The following is an 18513-nucleotide window of genomic DNA, read 5'->3' as shown; positions in this document are numbered from 1 at the left end:
AGACGTATCTCATCTGTCTTCGGTAGTAGGCTTCGGATGTTTAAGTACACAAAATGTAAACACGTATTCCCAAAGGCCTCACTGAATGCCCGATCCCGATGTAACTCGCCTCCCACTGCACTACCATCCTCCCGCTGCATTGACTCCGGTGGCCTCTCTGCCACCATTGAGCACACCTCCCCAGGCGCTGCTCCGTTGGCCTCTCTCGCCTCTGGTGGCCTCCGCACCGCTGCAGACCCCCCCTCCTCTGGTGCACTCTCCATCCTAGGTAAGTCCCCTGGTCCCACTCCACCTTCATATTATTTGAATAGTGAAATAATTTCTAATGCCCATCCATATAAACTATGTAGCTGTCACGCCCTGGTCATGATATATTGTGTTTGTCTTCATTTATTTGGGGTTTTGTGGGGTGTTGGGTGTGTGGCTTAGTGGGGTATTCTAGCAAAGTCTATGGCTGTCTGGAGTGGTTCTCAATCAGAGGCAGGTGTGTATCGTTGTCTCTGATTGGGAACCATATTTAGGCAGCCATATTATTTGAGTGTTTTGTGGGTGATTGTTCCTGTCTTTGTGTTTGCACCAGATAGGGCTGGTTCGGTTTTCACATTTCATTATTTTGTAGATTCTTCATGTATAGTTTTTTCCTTCATTAAAATATCATGAATCATCATCACACTGCATTTTGGTCCGACTCGACGGGAGAGGACCCTGGGCTAAACCAGGGGAGTGTAGCCGCCCCAAGGTGCAGCCTGGAGAATATCGCCACCCCAAAGAAGAACTGGAGGCGGCGAGAGCTGAGAGGCGCTGGTATGAGGAGAAGCAACAGCGGCAACAGGAGCAACAATATCTGGACTACACAACTTGGGAGGAGATAGACATGTGGGCGGTCGACCCAGAGAGAGTGCCGGAGCCCGCCTGGGATTTGCTGGAGCAGTGCGAAGCAGGTTATCGGAGAATGGAGTTGCCGACACAAGCATGGCGGCGCGGACGGAAGACCGAGAGTCAGCCCCAAAGATTTCTTGGGGGGCGGCTCAGGGAGAGTGTGGCAGAGTCAGGGTTCAGACCTGAGCCAACTCCCCCTGTTTATCGTGAGGAGCCAAGGAGGAGACCAGAACCAGAGCCGGGGTTGGAGGTGAGTGAAGCAGAGACTGTGAAGGAGTTAATGGGGAAAGTGGAGGAGAGAGTTATGAGGGAGTTGCTAGGTTGGTGCTTTAGGTACGATATTCGCCCAATGGAGCGTGTCGGGGATTTGATGGCACCTGGGTAAGCGCTCCATACTCGTCCTGAGGTGCGTGTTAGTCGGCTGGTGAAAATTGTGCCAGCCTCACGCACTAGGCCTCCTGTGTACCTACCTAGCCTTGCACGTCCTGTGCCAGTCCTGCTCTCAGGCTCTCCAGTACGCCTTCACGGTCCGGTCCATCCTGTGCCACCTACACACACCAGTCCTCCGGTGGCAGCTCACCGCACCAGGCTTCCTGTGCGTGTCCTCGGTCCAGTACCACCAGTGCCAGCACCACACACCAGGCCTTCAGTGCGCCTCGCCTGTCTAGCGCTATCAGAGCCTTCCTCCTCTCCAGCGCTGTCGGATTCTCCCGCCTGTTTAGCGCAGCCAGAGCCTTCCTCCTCTACAGCGCTGCCGGAGTCTCCCACCTGTTCAGAGCAGCCAGAGCTGCCAGTCTGCATGGAGCAGCCTGAGCTGCCAGTCTGCATGGAGCAGCCAGAGCTGCCAGTCTGCATGGAGCAGCCAGAGCTGCCAGTCTGCATGGAGCAGCCAGAGCTGCCAGTCTGCATGGAGCAGCCAGAGCTGCCAGTTTGTATGGAGCAGCCTGAGCTGCCAGTCTGCATAGAGCTGCCAGTCTGCATAGAGCAGCCAGAGCTGCCAGTCTGCATGGAGCTGCCAGTCTGCATGGATCAGCCAGAGCTGCCAGTCTGCATGGAGCAGCCAGAGCTGCCAGTCTGCATGGAGCAGCTAGATCCGCCAGTCAGCCAGGATCCGCCAGTCAGCCAGGATCTGCCAGTCAGCCATGATCTTCCAGATCCGCCAGTCAGCCATGATCTTCCAGATCCGCCAGTCAGCCATGATCTCCCAGATCCGCCAGTCAGCCATGATCTTCCAGATCCGCCAGGCAGCCATGATCGTCCAGTCAACCAGACTCTTCCAGATCTGCCAGTCAACCAGACACTTCCAGATCCGCCAGTCAACCAGACTCTTCCAGATCCGCCAGCCAGCCAGGATCTGCCGGAGTCAACTACCTGCCTGAGCTTCCTCTCAGTGCTGGGCTTCCTCTCAGTGCTGGGCTTCCTCTCAGTGCTGAGCTTCTCCTCAGTCCCGAGCTTCTCAGTCCCGAGCTTCCTCTCAGCGCCGAGCTTCCCCTCAGCACCGAGCTTCCCCTCAGCGCCGAGCTTCCCCTCAGCGCCGAGCTGCCCCTCAGTCCCGAGCTGCCCCTCAGTCCAGTGGGGTTCTGGGTGAGGACTACTAGGCCATGGTCGGCGGCGAGGGTGGACTATCCTAGGACGCGAGGAGGAGGGACTAAGACATTGATTGAGTGGAGTCCACGTCCCGCGCCGGAGCCGCCACCATGGACAGACGCCCACCCGGACCCTCCCCTATTGTTTTGCTGTGCTGTGCGGTGAGGAGTCCGCACCTTAGGAGGGGTTGTGTCACGCCCTGGTCGTGATATATTGTGTTTGTCTTCATTTATTTGGTCAGGCCAGGGTGTGACATGAGTTTATTGTGGTGTGTTTTGTCTTGGGGTTTTGTGGGGTGTTGGGTGTGTGGTTTGTGGGGTTATCTAGCAAAGTCTATGGCTGTCTGGAGTGGTTCTCAATCAGAGGCAGGTGTGTATCGTTGTCTCTGATTGGGAACCATATTTAGGCAGCCATATTATTTGAGTGTTTTGTGGGTGATTGTTCCTGTCTTTGTGTTTGCACCAGATAGGGCTGGTTCGGTTTTCACATTTCACTATTTTTTTAGTTTCTTCATGTATAGTTTTTTCCTTCATTAAAATATCATGAATCATCATCACGCTACATTTTGGTCCGACTCTCCTTCTCCACAAGAAAGCCGTTACAGTAGCCAACTGATTGGTATACTTATGCAACATAATCATATTTTTCCACTGAAACTTAATGGATTGGATATCTTCACAGTTGGTGACTAATGCTGCGTTCACAAAAAGTGGGAAGGTGGTATTTACCACATTCAGCTGGGAAAATTCCACTTGAACGCCCTTCCAACTGGTAATTACTAGTGGGAAACTTGTCTATCATCCCTGAGCGCCGACGTCTCCCACATACTGACCTCTGATGAAGCCTAGTAAGGAAATAACCTCGATAACTGCATTTTCAGCAGTCAAATACAACAACAAAACATTGTTTATAAAAAGCTATATGTTAATATGGGTTTTGAGCATTATAATTTGTTTACAAGCATGGTAGCTGTACTTTTAGTTTATGGTTGACAAAGCTTGTTGGCCTTTCCGTGTTTCTCTGGGAATTACAACCATGCCAGAGGGTTATGAACGCAGCATCAGACAATAAAGGTTGATTTCATTATTTATCATTCGAGCAACAGATGGAGAGTTATTATCATTATAACTCATAATTATACATTGCCAAATGATTTCTCAGAAGGTTTTGTTTCAAATGTAGCTATTCTGTCTGCAGAGCTTATTGTTATTCTCGCTTCATGTGAAAAATCTCTTCATAGATATTTCTGCTTCCCTCACTGGAGAATTGTCCTCCACAGGCACAAAGAGGCCACTCTGCCTAGCTGCTGTGTGCAACACACCAGAACGTGCCTAGCTTCTCTGTGTAACACACCAGAACATGATGGGGGTGAACACAGTCCTGGGATGTGTAGCCAGGATATCTGGCATGCATTACACAGCTGACCAGTTTAGGTACTATTGAAGTGTGGTTGTAAGATGGGTGAATAATAAACAATATAATATGGCCAGTGACAATAACATTAACACACACACACACACACACACACACACACACACACACACACACACACACACACACACACACACACACACACACACACACACACACACACACACACACACACACACACACACACACACACACACACACACACACACACACACACACACACACACACACACCTTGGGAGATAGATTCAGCTGTAAGGTAGAGCAGCAGCTGTGACCATCTGCCGTCCCACCGCGAGGACTATCGTCCCAGAGAGCCTCAACTCACTGAGAATCTGCCACCTCTAACATTGATCCCACAACACACACAAACACACAAAACCTTGCCCAACGCTGCCACACACACACACACACACACACACACACACACACACACACACACACACACACACACACACACACACACACACACACACACACACACACACACACACACACACACAGAACCAAAATGACCCATTTCCACACATTCACCTGACTCAGTATGTAAACAGGACAAACAGGCCTACAGCATGAATCAACCAACAGAGAGTGGTTACATGGGTGAACTGTGGACCAAGGACTCAAAATATGAAAGTGCACAGCTTTAACATAAACGTTACCTACCTCATAGGGGAACTCAGCAGTTGAAACGACAACAAAGCTGGCACCCCATCACTGTTTTTGGTAAAAAGCTGGGGGACGGGGCTGGGGAAATGTAACCACTTTCAAATTCATAAACAGAGCTAGATTCCAGGATTGACCATCCATGATATCAAAATGAGTTTTGACCATGTTTTGAGCCTATACTGTGTTTGTTTACATTTAGGTTGTTTACAAACATTGGAGTAAAACAAGCTGACATTGTGGGTTCTGATGGGTTATGACAGTTGAACTAAACTCACCAGGCATTTATGGACAAGACATACTTCTTCAAGAATGAATTCCTAGACCAAAATGGATGTAGCATCGCTCCTTTAAACAACCAGTGAATCCCCCATTAGGCTGAATCATCCCCTGATGCAAATGAAGAACACACACTCTAAAGTCCATCCACCAAGAGGTTGTTTGTGCTGTTGCTCTTCGCCCGCTAAAACAATATTAAAATACCTCAATTATGCTAATACATGCATGGGCTTACAGAGGCGGAATACAGAATGTGGAATGATCCGGGCTAAGCCCTGTGGTGTGGTGTCTTCTCTGTGTGTGTGTGTCTGTCTCGGAAGGCCAGCGGACTGAGAGTTCCAGTGGATTGTCTCAACTTCTCAACACTGTGGGGGAGCATACAGTACACTGAATCGACACAATGACTGACCCTGTCCGACCAAGGTGGTCTGGCTGCTGAACGATTACGTTCTATCACACTCCTCCTGAGGCAAGCAGCCACACCACTATAGGAAGTGAATCTGTTTCTATGCAAAACACTAACATCCACAGAACCACAGGAGAGAAAGAGGGCACTGGCCAACAGGGCAACCAGCTGGCTGGGGAGCAAAACCTTAGTCCTCCCAAACCAAACTACCTGACCATAGAGGTTGAGAGGTTGACACAAATGAGTATGGCTCATACTAGCTTCACACACCGGGTTACCCTCAAGACAACGACCCTCAAAGGCAACATCCAGGGTTGTAGACACCAAAAACATACACTAACAGAGATGAATCAAAGTGAGATTCTATTAGTTGGTGGGGGTAATGGAACTAGTGAAGTGCCCCGTACCCACTAACACCATACTGTTGGAGCTAGGAACACAAGCATTTCGCTACACCCGCAATAACATCTGCTAAATATGTGTATGTGACCAATACAATTTGATTTGATTTGATTTAACCAGGGTCCTATCTGATACATAGAGCACCATACTGCAATAACTGTAGTTTTACCAGGGTCCTACCAACACCATACTGTAATAACTGTAATTTAACCAGTGTCCTACCAGCACCATACTCTAATAACTGTAGTTTAACCAGGGTCCTACCAACACCATACTATAATGACTGTAGTTTAACCAGGGTCCTACCAACACCATACTATAATGACTGTAGTTTAACCAGGGTCCTACCAACACCATACTGTAATAACTGTAGTTTAACCAGGGTCCTACCAGCACCATACTGTAATAACTGTAGTTTAACCAGGGTCCTACCAGCACCATACTGTAATAACTGTAGTTTAACCAGGGTCCTATCTGATACATAGAGCACCATACTGCAATAACTGTAGTTTTACCAGGGTCCTACCAACACCATACTGTAATAACTGTAATTTAACCAGTGTCCTACCAGCACCATACTCTAATAACTGTAGTTTAACCAGGGTCCTACCAGCACCATACATGAATAACTGTAGTTTAACCAGGGTCCTACCAGCACCATACTGTAATAACTGTAGTTTAACCAGGGTCTTACCAACACCATACTGTAATAACTGTAGTTTAACCAGGGTCCTACCAGCACCATACTGTAATAACTGTAGTTTAACCAGGGTCCTACCAGCACCATACTGTAATAACTGTAGTTTAACCAGGGTCCTACCAGCACCATACTGTAATAACTGTAGTTTAACCAGGGTCCTACCACAGTCACTGAGCAGGGTGTGGTGTAAGAACCCTGACCACCAACACAGACAGCAGCGTAACAGTTAACCAGGTGTCCTACCTCTGTCACTGTAGTCGTCCACCAGTATGATCTCAGCGATGAGGTGGTCTGGGGTGCGGTAGGAGATGCTGTGGATGGTCCTCAGCAGGGACGACCAGCCCTCATTGTGGAAGGGGATGATGATGCTGGTGTTGGGAAGGTTCTCCAGGTACAGCTTTGTCTTGCAGCTGAGGAAAGATAATACACAGTATACCAGGGACTGTATTAGCCTCCATGTTTTTTTATACATCAGACCAGACCTTTCTTGACCTGTCCTGACAAAGACCCCAGTGGGATCGAAATTCATGCGTGTTTCAACTCCACGTGTAGCTTATGCATTTCATGTAGAGCTAGCTGCATGTGTTGGTATTTGGTATGTTTGAATATAGTGACTCACATCTTCCTACATCTGGAAAGCCAACCTGCTCCTTGCTGTGTGTCACATTGCAAAGCCAGCCAGCCATCCAGCCATCTTGCCAGCCAGCCAGCCAGCTAGCTAGCTAGCCATCCATAAAGCCAACCGTCCAGCCAGCCTTACAGCTAGCCAACCAGCCAACCTCAAACACATAGCCTGCTTTACCTTCTACCTCTGTGCTGAGTCGTAAAGTAAATCCGAGTTTAAAAGAGCCACTCCAGCTTCAGCTGGCCTAATAAACAATTCAGGAAATCTGCATGTTAATAGCTGCCTCGACAAAGCTGAAATTGGCAAATGAAGCAGCAGTTTTACGGTTCACACGAGTCTCCTGCTAATTTACCCCGGTGACAACCTTGACAAGCTGTTCTAATTTATCACCGGTCTCTGCAGAATGATGACTCGGTACTTGGTTAGAAGCCCTGGTTTTTATTATTGTTTTATTTAGGGGAGGGAAGGAGGTAGGGAGGGAGGGAGGGAGGGAAAAAGAGACAATGAAAGAGTGAAAAGGGAAAGAAGAGAGAGAGAGAGAGAGAGAGAGAGAGAGAGAGAGAGAGAGAGAGAGAGAGAGAGAGAGACCAAGGGTGGGAGGGGGAGAGACAGAGATTCTCTATTGAGGCCGAGGGAGGGAGGGGGAGGGAGGGAGGGAGGGAGGGAGGGAGGGAGTGAGGGAGGGAGGGAGGGAGGGCACGAAAGAGAGAGCGAGCATAAAAATCCCCCACCAAACTGCTCCAGCCCCCTACATCTGTGCTGGGCTGGGAAAGCAAATTCATTCCTGCTGGAGTTGAGCCAATCTCTAAAACACAAGGTTGGTCTCTCCAGCTGCCCTGTCAGATAATTCTACATTATGAAATACCATTCAGGAAGGAGAGGAGCATCGATTTGCATAGTAATAGGCAGATAGAGCCACATACCATTATGGAAAATACCGCTGTCACCCCCCTCCAGCGCTGTATCGCGAGGAGACTTGAAATATGGGGCTGGACTGGGACATTATAGACCTCTCTTAAATGCATATAGGCTTAAATTAAACTTCCATTTTCCCTTCCTTACTGTATGGAATGAGTGTGTGAGGAAGAGAGAAAGAATGAGAGAGTGAATAAATAAATGACTGAATAGAGACTCCGTTCAGGTCAGGTAAGAATGAAGCAAGATTGTCAGCTTCCGTTGAACTTGATAAGATGACATTGAACAAGATGCATACTTGATGCTATCAACTGCTGATGTGATTCTTTTTCATCTCAACTAGGCCTTTGCACCGCCGTGGTTGTCGCACACACAGACCCGATGAGAATGACATTCATGTTACATTCTGTATGGGTAAAGGCCTTCAGTCTGTTCCTTACGTGTTGATTTTCCAGCATGATTGGATTCCCCACTGCGTCTTATACTGTCTGCCATGCTGTTACAGCCATTTAATAACAGGTCACTGCTCTCCAGATCTGATCCGTACTTACTGTAACACCTGCCTGGGTCAATGCATAGGTGTTAATGTTGGATGAAATGTTGAGCTGCGTCATTTGGTGTAAAATGCACAATGCATATATCACATCTGCTTTAAAAACATGCCAGGCTTTATTCTGAGGCAATTCTCTGTTCAAGCGATGGCTATGTACACTAACTACCGAACGTTCAACTTCTCCATCATATCGTATGACTTGTGGATGTCACACCCTGACCTTAGTATTCTTTGTTTTCTTTGTTATTTTGGTTATGTCATGTTTGTCATTTATTATCATGTCTTGTCCCTGTGCTCCCCATGCTATTCGTTTCCCTCTGCTGGTCTTATTTGGTTCTTTCCCTCCTTCTATCCCTCTCTCTCCCCCTCCCTCTCTCACTCTCTCGCTCTCTCTTCTCTCTATCGTTCCGTTCCTGCTCCCAGCTGTTCCTATTTCCCTAATCATCATTTAGTCTTCCCACACCTGTTCCCGATCCTTTCCCCTGATTAGAGTCCCTATTTATTCCTTTGTGATCCGTTCCTGTCCCGTCGGTTCCTTGTATTGTATTCACCATGCTGTGATTGCGTTTCGCCCTGTCCTGTCGTGTTTTTGCTGTGATTGTGTATCGCTGTCATGTTTGTCATTTATTATCTTGTCTTGTCCCTGTGCTTCCCATGCTATTCGTTTCCCTCTGCTGGTCTTATTTGGTTCTTTCCCTCCTTCTAGCCCTCTCTCTCCCCCTCCCTCTCTCACTCTCTCGCTCTCTCTTCTCTCTATCGTTCCGTTCCTGCTCCCAGCTGTTCCTATTCCCCTAATCATCATTTAGTCTTCCCACACCTGTTCCCGATCCTTTCCCCTGATTAGAGTCCCTATTTATTCCTTTGTGATCCGTTCCTGTCCCGTCGGTTCCTTGTATTGTATTCACCATGCTGTGATTGCGTTTCGCCCTGTCCTGTCGTGTTTTTGCTGTGATTGTGTATCGCCCTGTCCTGTCGTGTTTTTTTGCCTTCATCAGATGCTGCGTGTGAGCAGGTGTCTCTGTCGACTACGGCCTGCGCCTACCCGAAGCGACCTGCAGTCTGTGGCCGCTTCTCCAGTTGTTTCCCTCTACAAGTCTAGAGGATTTCTGTTTTTCCGTTTTGGACTTAAATAAACTCTGTTTCTGTTAAGTCGCTTTTGGGTCCTCTTTCACCTGCATGACAGAAGGAACCGACCAAGGAATGGACCCAGCGACTTCAGACGCTCGTTACACTGCCGTCGAGATCCAAGGAGCCATGCTCGGCAGACACGAGCAGGAATTGTCCGCTGCTCGCCATGCCGTGGAGAACCTGGCCGCTCAGGTTTCCGACCTCTCTGGACAGTTCCAGAGTCTACGTCTCGTGCCACCTGTTACTTCCTGGCCTGCCGAGCCTCCAGAACCTAGGGTTAATAACCCACCTTGCTACTCCGGGCAGCCCACTGAGTGCCGCTCCTTTCTCACGCAGTGTGAGATTGTGTTCTCTCTCCAACCCAACACATACTCTAGAGAGAGAGCTCGGGTTGCTTACGTCATTTCACTCCTTACTGGCCGGGCTCGAGAATGGGGCACAGCTATCTGGGAGGCAAGGGCTGATTGCTCTAACAAATTCCAGAACTTTAAAGAGGAGATGATTCGGGTTTTTGACCGTTCAGTTTTTGGTGGGGAGGCTTCTAGGGCCCTGGCTTCCTTATGCCAAGGTGAACGGTCCATAACGGATTATTCCATTGAGTTTCGCACTCTTGCTGCCTCTAGTGAGTGGAACGAGCCGGCGCTGCTCGCTCGTTTTCTGGAGGGACTCCACGCAGTGGTTAAGGATGAGATTCTCTCCCGGGAGGTTCCTTCAGATGTGGACTCTTTGATTGCTCTCGCCATCCGCATAGAACGACGGGTAGATCTTCGTCACCGGGCTCGTGGAAGAGAGCTCGCATCAACGGTGTTTCCCTGCTCCGCATCGCAACCATCTCCCTCCTCTGGCTTTGAGACTGAGCCCATGCAGCTGGGAGGGATTCGCATCTCGAATAAGGAGAGGGAACGGAGGATCACCAACCGCCTGTGCCTCTATTGCGGAGTTGCTGGACATTTTGTTAATTCATGTCCAGTAAGAGGCCAGAGCCCATCAGTAAGCGGAGGGCTACTGGTGAGCGCTACTACTCAGTCCTCTTCATCTAGATCTTGTACTACTATGTCGGTCCATCTACGCTGGACCGGTTCGGGTGCTACATGCAGTGCCTTGATTGACTCTGGGGCTGAGGGTTGTTTCATGGACGAAGCATGGGTTCGGAAACATAACATTCCTTTCAGACCGCTAGACAAGCCTACGCCCATGTTTGCCTTAGATGGTAGTCATCTTCCCAGTATCAAATTTGAGACACTACCTTTAACTCTCACAGTATCTGGTAACCACAGTGAGACTATTTCTTTTTGATTTTCCGTTCACCGTTTACACCTGTTGTTTTGGGTCATCCCTGGCTAGTATGTCATAATCCTTCTATTAATTGGTCTAGTAATTCTATCCTATCCTGGAACGTTTCTTGTCATGTGAAGTGTTTAATGTCTGCCATCCCTCCCGTTTCTTCTCTCCCTACTTCTCAGGAGGAACCTGGCGATTTGACAGGAGTGCCGGAGGAATATCATGATCTGCGCACGGTCTTCAGTCGGTCCCGAGCCAACTCCCTTCCTCCTCACCGGTCGTATGATTGTAGTATTGATCTCCTTCCAGGGACCACGCCTCCTCGAGGTAGACTATACTCTCTGTCGGCTCCCGAACGTAAGGCTCTCGAGGATTATTTGTCTGTGTCTCTTGACGCCGGTACCATAGTGCCTTCTTCTTCTCCGGCCGGGGCGGGGTTCTTTTTGTTAAGAAGAAGGACGGTACTCTGCGCCCCTGCGTGGATTATCGAGGGCTGAATGACATAACGGTTAAGAATCGTTATCCGCTTCCCCTTATGTCATCAGCCTTCGAGATTCTGCAGGGAGCCAGGTGCTTTACTAAGTTGGACCTTCGTAACGCTTACCATCTCGTGCGCATCAGAGAGGGGGACGAGTGGAAAACGGCGTTTAACACTCCGTTAGGGCATTTTGAGTACCGGGTTCTGCCGTTCGGTCTCGCCAATGCGCCAGCTGTTTTTCAGGCATTAGTTAATGATGTTCTGAGAGACATGCTGAACATTTTTGTTTTTGTCTATCTTGACGATATCCTGATTTTTTCTCCGTCACTCGAGATTCATGTTCAGCACGTTCGACGTGTTCTACAGCGCCTTTTAGAGAATTGTCTCTACGTAAAGGCTGAGAAGTGCTCTTTTCATGTCTCCTCCGTTACTTTTCTCGGTTCCGTTATTTCCGCTGAAGGCATTCAGATGGATTCCGCTAAGGTCCAAGCTGTCAGTGATTGGCCCGTTCCAAGGTCACGTGTCGAGTTGCAGCGCTTTTTAGGTTTCGCTAATTTCTATCGGCGTTTCATTCGTAATTTCGGTCAAGTTGCTGCCCCTCTCACAGCTCTTACTTCTGTCAAGACGTGTTTTAAGTGGTCCGGTTCCGCCCAGGGAGCTTTTGATCTTCTAAAAGAACGTTTTACGTCCGCTCCTATCCTCGTTACTCCTGACGTCACTAGACAATTTATTGTCGAGGTTGGCGCTTCAGAGGTAGGCGTGGGAGCCATTCTATCCCAGCGCTTCCAGTCTGACGATAAGGTTCATCCTTGCGCTTATTTTTCTCATCGCCTGTCGCCATCTGAGCGCAACTATGATGTGGGTAACCGTGAACTGCTCGCCATCCGCTTAGCCCTAGGCGAATGGCGACAGTGGTTGGAGGGGCGACCGTTCCTTTTGTCGTTTGGACAGACCATAAGAACCTTGAGTACATCCGTTCTGCCAAACGACTTAATGCCCGTCAAGCTCGTTGGGCGTTGTTTTTCGCTCGTTTCGAGTTTGTGATTTCTTACCGTCCGGGTAGCAAGAACACCAAGCCTGATGCCTTATCCCGTCTGTTTAGTTCTTCTGTGGCTTCTACTGATCTCGAGGGGATTCTTCCTTATGGGCGTGTTGTCGGGTTGACAGTCTGGGGAATTGAAAGACAGGTTAAGCAAGCACTCACGCACACTGCGTCGCGCGCGCTTGTCCTAGTAACCTCCTTTTCGTTCCTGTTTCCACTCGTCTGGCTGTTCTTCAGTGGGCTCACTCTGCCAAGTTAGCTGGTCATCCCGGTGTTCGAGGCACTCTTGCGTCTATTCGCCAGCGCTTTTGGTGGCCGACTCAGGAGCGTGACACGCGCCGTTTCGTGGCTGCGTGTTCAGACTGCGCGCAGAAGAAGTCTGGTAATTTTTTTCTGCTTCTGCTCCTGGTCTTGCTGGGTCTCAGTCTGTTCCCTGCCATCGCATCTCTCCTGTTCTTGTCCCTGCCCTTGCTGTGTCTCAGTCTGTCCCTAGTTCTCATTTTTTTTTAGAGTAGTACCCTAGTTTCCCTTTTTATCGTTTTTCGTTACGGTCCTGAGGAGAGGAGTTGGGTTCTTTCTCGGGACGTGCTGGACCGTTTGATCTATGATTTCCTCCGTTGCCGCCAGTGTTCCTCCTCGAGAGCGCCAGGAGGCGCTCGGTGAGTGGGGGGGTACTGTCATGTTTGTCATTTATTATCTTGTCTTGTCCCTGTGCTTCCCATGCTATTCGTTTCCCTCTGCTGGTCTTATTTGGTTCTTTCCCTCCTTCTAGCCCTCTCTCTCCCCCTCCCTCTCTCACTCTCTCGCTCTCTCTTCTCTCTATCGTTCCGTTCCTGCTCCCAGCTGTTCCTATTCCCCTAATCATCATTTAGTCTTCCCACACCTGTTCCCGATCCTTTCCCCTGATTAGAGTCCCTATTTATTCCTTTGTGATCCGTTCCTGTCCCGTCGGTTCCTTGTATTGTATTCACCATGCTGTGATTGCGTTTCGCCCTGTCCTGTCGTGTTTTTGCTGTGATTGTGTATCGCCCTGTCCTGTCGTGTTTTTTTGCCTTCATCAGATGCTGCGTGTGAGCAGGTGTCTCTGTCGACTACGGCCTGCGCCTACCCGAAGCGACCTGCAGTCTGTGGCCGCTTCTCCAGTTGTTTCCCCTCTACAAGTCTAGAGGATTTCTGTTTTTCCGTTTTGGACTTAAATAAACTCTGTTTCTGTTAAGTCGCTTTTGGGTCCTCTTTCACCTGCATGACAATCGCCCTGTCCTGTCGTGTTTTTTTGCCTTCATCAGATGCTGCGTGTGAGCAGGTGTCTCTGTCGACTACGGCCTGCGCCTACCCGAAGCGACCTGCAGTCTGTGGCCGCTTCTCCAGTTATTTCCCTCTACAAGTCTAGAGGATTTCTGTTATTCCCTGTTTGGACTTAAATAAACTCTGTTTCTGTTAAGTCGCTTTTGGGTCCTCTTTCACCTGCATGACAGAAGGAACCGACCAAGGAATGGACCCAGCGACTTCAGACGCTCGTTACACTGCCGTCGAGATCCAAGGAGCCATGCTCGGCAGACACGAGCAGGAATTGTCCGCTGCTCGCCATGCCGTGGAGAACCTGGCCGCTCAGGTTTCCGACCTCTCTGGACAGTTCCAGAGTCTCGTCTCGTGCCACCTGTTACTTCCTGGCCTGCCGAGCCTCCAGAACCTAGGGTTAATAACCCACCTTGCTACTCCGGGCAGCCCACTGAGTGCCGCTCCTTTCTCACGCAGTGTGAGATTGTGTTCTCTCTCCAACCCAACACATACTCTAGAGAGAGAGCTCGGGTTGCTTACGTCATTTCACTCCTTACTGGCCGGGCTCGAGAATGGGGCACAGCTATCTGGGAGGCAAGGGCTGATTGCTCTAACAAATTCCAGAACTTTAAAGAGGAGATGATTCGGGTTTTTGACCGTTCAGTTTTTGGTGGGGAGGCTTCTAGGGCCCTGGCTTCCTTATGCCAAGGTGAACGGTCCATAACGGATTATTCCATTGAGTTTCGCACTCTTGCTGCCTCTAGTGAGTGGAACGAGCCGGCGCTGCTCGCTCGTTTTCTGGAGGGACTCCACGCAGTGGTTAAGGATGAGATTCTCTCCCGGGAGGTTCCTTCAGATGTGGACTCTTTGATTGCTCTCGCCATCCGCATAGAACGACGGGTAGATCTTCGTCACCGGGCTCGTGGAAGAGAGCTCGCATCAACGGTGTTTCCCTGCTCCGCATCGCAACCATCTCCCTCCTCTGGCTTTGAGACTGAGCCCATGCAGCTGGGAGGGATTCGCATCTCGAATAAGGAGAGGGAACGGAGGATCACCAACCGCCTGTGCCTCTATTGCGGAGTTGCTGGACATTTTGTTAATTCATGTCCAGTAAAGCCAGAGCTCATCTGTAAGCGGAGGGCTACAGGTGAGCGCAACTACTCAAGTCTCTCCATCAAAATCCTGTACTACTTTGTCGGTCCATCTACGCTGGACCGGTTCGGGTGCTACAAGTAGTGCCTTGATAGACTCTGGGGCTGAGGGTTGTTTCATGGACGAAGCATGGGTTCGGAAACATGACATTCCTTTCAGAGAGTTAGATAAGCCTACGCCCATGTTCGCCTTAGATGGTAGTCATCTTCCCAGTATCAGATTTGAGACACTACCTTTAACCCTCACAGTATCTGGTAACCACAGTGAGACTATTTCTTTTTTGATTTTTCGTTCACCGTTTACACCTGTTGTTTTGGGTCATCCCTGGCTAGTATGTCATAATCCTTCTATTAATTGGTCTAGTAATTCTATCCTATCCTGGAACGTTTCTTGTCATGTGAAGTGTTTAATGTCTGCCATCCCTCCCGTTTCTTCTGTCCCTACTTCTCAGGAGGAACCTGGCGATTTGACAGGAGTGCCGGAGGAATATCATGATCTGCGCACGGTCTTCAGTCGGTCCCGAGCCAACTCCCTTCCTCCTCACCGGTCGTATGATTGTAGTATTGATCTCCTTCCGGGGACCACTCCTCCTCGAGGTAGACTATACTCTCTGTCGGCTCCCGAACGTAAGGCTCTCGAGGATTATTTGTCTGTGTCTCTTGACGCCGGTACCATAGTGCCTTCTTCTTCTCCGGCCGGGGCGGGGTTCTTTTTGTTAAGAAGAAGGACGGTACTCTGCGCCCCTGCGTGGATTATCGAGGGCTGAATGACATAACGGTTAAGAATCGTTATCCGCTTCCCCTTATGTCATCAGCCTTCGAGATTCTGCAGGGAGCCAGGTGCTTTACTAAGTTGGACCTTCGTAACGCTTACCATCTCGTGCGCATCAGAGAGGGGGACGAGTGGAAGACGGCGTTTAACACTCCGTTAGGGCATTTTGAGTACCGGGTTCTGCCGTTCGGTCTCGCCAATGCGCCAGCTGTTTTTCAGGCATTAGTTAATGATGTTCTGAGAGACATGCTGAACATTTTGTTTTTGTCTATCTTGACGATATCCTGATTTTTTCTCCGTCACTCGAGATTCATGTTCAGCACGTTCGACGTGTTCTACAGCGCCTTTTAGAGAATTGTCTCTACGTAAAGGCTGAGAAGTGCTCTTTTCATGTCTCCTCCGTTACTTTTCTCGGTTCCGTTATTTCCGCTGAAGGCATTCAGATGGATTCCGCTAAGGTCCAAGCTGTCAGTGATTGGCCCGTTCCAAGGTCACGTGTCGAGTTGCAGCGCTTTTTAGGTTTCGCTAATTTCTATCGGCGTTTCATTCGTAATTTCGGTCAAGTTGCTGCCCCTCTCACAGCTCTTACTTCTGTCAAGACGTGTTTTAAGTGGTCCGGTTCCGCCCAGGGAGCTTTTGATCTTCTAAAAGAACGTTTTACGTCCGCTCCTATCCTCGTTACTCCTGACGTCACTAGACAATTCATTGTCGAGGTTGACGCTTCAGAGGTAGGCGTGGGAGCCATTCTATCCCAGCGCTTCCAGTCTGACGATAAGGTTCATCCTTGCGCTTATTTTTCTCATCGCCTGTCGCCATCTGAGCGCAACTATGATGTGGGTAACCGTGAACTGCTCGCCATCCGCTTAGCCCTAGGCGAATGGCGACAGTGGTTGGAGGGCGACCGTTCCTTTTGTCGTTTGGACAGACCATAAGAACCTTGAGTACATCCGTTCTGCCAAACGACTTAATGCCCGTCAAGCTCGTTGGGCGTTGTTTTTCGCTCGTTTCGAGTTTGTGATTTCTTACCGTCCGGGTAGCAAGAACACCAAGCCTGATGCCTTATCCCGTCTGTTTAGTTCTTCTGTGGCTTCTACTGATCCCGAGGGGATTCTTCCTTATGGGCGTGTTGTCGGGTTAACAGTCTGGGGAATTGAAAGACAGGTTAAGCAAGCACTCACGCACACTGCGTCGCGCGCGCTTGTCCTAGTAACCTCCTTTTCGTTCCTGTTTCCACTCGTCTGGCTGTTCTTCAGTGGGCTCACTCTGCCAAGTTAGCTGGTCATCCCGGTGTTCGAGGCACTCTTGCGTCTATTCGCCAGCGCTTTTGGTGGCCGACTCAGGAGCGTGACACGCGCCGTTTCGTGGCTGCTTGTTCGGACTGCGCGCAGACTAAGTCGGGTAACTCTCCTCCTGCCGGTCGTCTCAGACCGCTCCCCATTCCTTCTCGACCATGGTCTCACATTGCCTTAGACTTCATTACCGGTCTGCCTTTGTCTGCGGGGAAGACTGTGATTCTGACGGTTGTCGATAGGTTCTCTAAGGCGGCACATTTCATTCCCCTCGCTAAACTTCCTTCCGCTAAGGAGACGGCACAAATCATTATTGAGAATGTATTCAGAATTCATGGCCTCCCGTTAGACGCCGTTTCAGACAGAGGCCCGCAATTCACGTCACAGTTTTGGAGGGAGTTCTGTCGTTTGATTGGTGCGTCCGTCAGTCTCTCTTCCGGGTTTCATCCCCAGTCTAACGGTCAAGCAGAGAGGGCCAATCAGACGATTGGTCGCATACTACGCAGCCTTTCTTTCAGAAACCCTGCGTCTTGGGCAGAACAGCTCCCCTGGGCAGAATACGCTCACAATTCGCTTCCTTCGTCTGCTACCGGGTTATCTCCGTTTCAGAGTAGTCTGGGTTACCAGCCTCCTCTGTTCTCATCCCAGCTTGCCGAGTCCAGCGTTCCCTCCGCTCAAGCGTTTGTCCAACGTTGTGAGCGCACCTGGAGGAGGGTGAGGTCTGCACTTTGCCGTTACAGGGCACAGACGGTGAGAGCCGCCAATAAACGCAGGATTAAGAGTCCAAGGTATTGTTGCGGCCAGAGAGTGTGGCTTTCCACTCGCAACCTTCCTCTTACGACAGCTTCTCGTAAGTTGACTCCGCGGTTCATTGGTCCGTTCCGTGTCTCCCAGGTCGTCAATCCTGTCGCTGTGCGACTGCTTCTTCCGCGACATCTTCGTCGCGTCCATCCTGTCTTCCATGTCTCCTGTGTTAAGCCCTTTCTTCGCACCCCCGTTCGTCTTCCCTCCCCCCTCCCGTCCTTGTCGAGAGCGCACCTATTTACAAGGTACATAAGATCATGGACATGCGTTCTCGGGGACGGGGTCACCAATACCTAGTGGATTGGGAGGGTTACGGTCCTGAGGAGAGGAGTTGGGTTCCGTCTCGGGACGTGCTGGACCGTTCACTCATCGATGATTTCCTCCGTTGCCGCCAGGATTCCTCCTCGAGTGCGCCAGGAGGCGCTCGGTGAGTGGGGGGTACTGTCATGTTTGTCATTTATTATCATGTCTTGTCCCTGTGCTCCCCATGCTATTCGTTTCCCTCTGCTGGTCTTATTTGGTTCTTTCCCTCCTTCTATCCCTCTCTCTCCCCCTCCCTCTCTCACTCTCTCGCTCTCTCTTCTCTCTATCGTTCCGTTCCTGCTCCCAGCTGTTCCTATTTCCCTAATCATCATTTAGTCTTCCCACACCTGTTCCCGATCCTTTCCCCTGATTAGAGTCCCTATTTATTCCTTTGTGATCCGTTCCTGTCCCGTCGGTTCCTTGTATTGTATTCACCATGCTGTGATTGCGTTTCGCCCTGTCCTGTCGTGTTTTTGCTGTGATTGTGTATCGCCCTGTCCTGTCGTGTTTTTTTGCCTTCATCAGATGCTGCGTGTGAGCAGGTG

General features: G+C 49.9%; 1 protein-coding gene across 1 annotated transcript in view; it reads right to left on the bottom strand.

Moving 5' to 3' along the window:
• Window positions 1–18513, bottom strand: part of LOC124012048 (polypeptide N-acetylgalactosaminyltransferase-like 6) — a 284665-nt gene that overhangs the window by 200024 nt on the left and 66128 nt on the right. The window contains exon 5 of the mRNA XM_046325419.1: window positions 6593–6759. Within this exon, the coding sequence (XP_046181375.1) occupies window positions 6593–6759 (167 nt within the window). The remainder of the gene's footprint in view (window positions 1–6592; window positions 6760–18513) is intronic.

The sequence above is a fragment of the Oncorhynchus gorbuscha genome, linkage group LG24 (genome assembly GCF_021184085.1).
Source record: "Oncorhynchus gorbuscha isolate QuinsamMale2020 ecotype Even-year linkage group LG24, OgorEven_v1.0, whole genome shotgun sequence".
In the NCBI taxonomy this organism is placed as follows: domain Eukaryota; kingdom Metazoa; phylum Chordata; class Actinopteri; order Salmoniformes; family Salmonidae; genus Oncorhynchus; species Oncorhynchus gorbuscha.
This window is presented reverse-complemented; position numbering and strand designations above follow the sequence as displayed.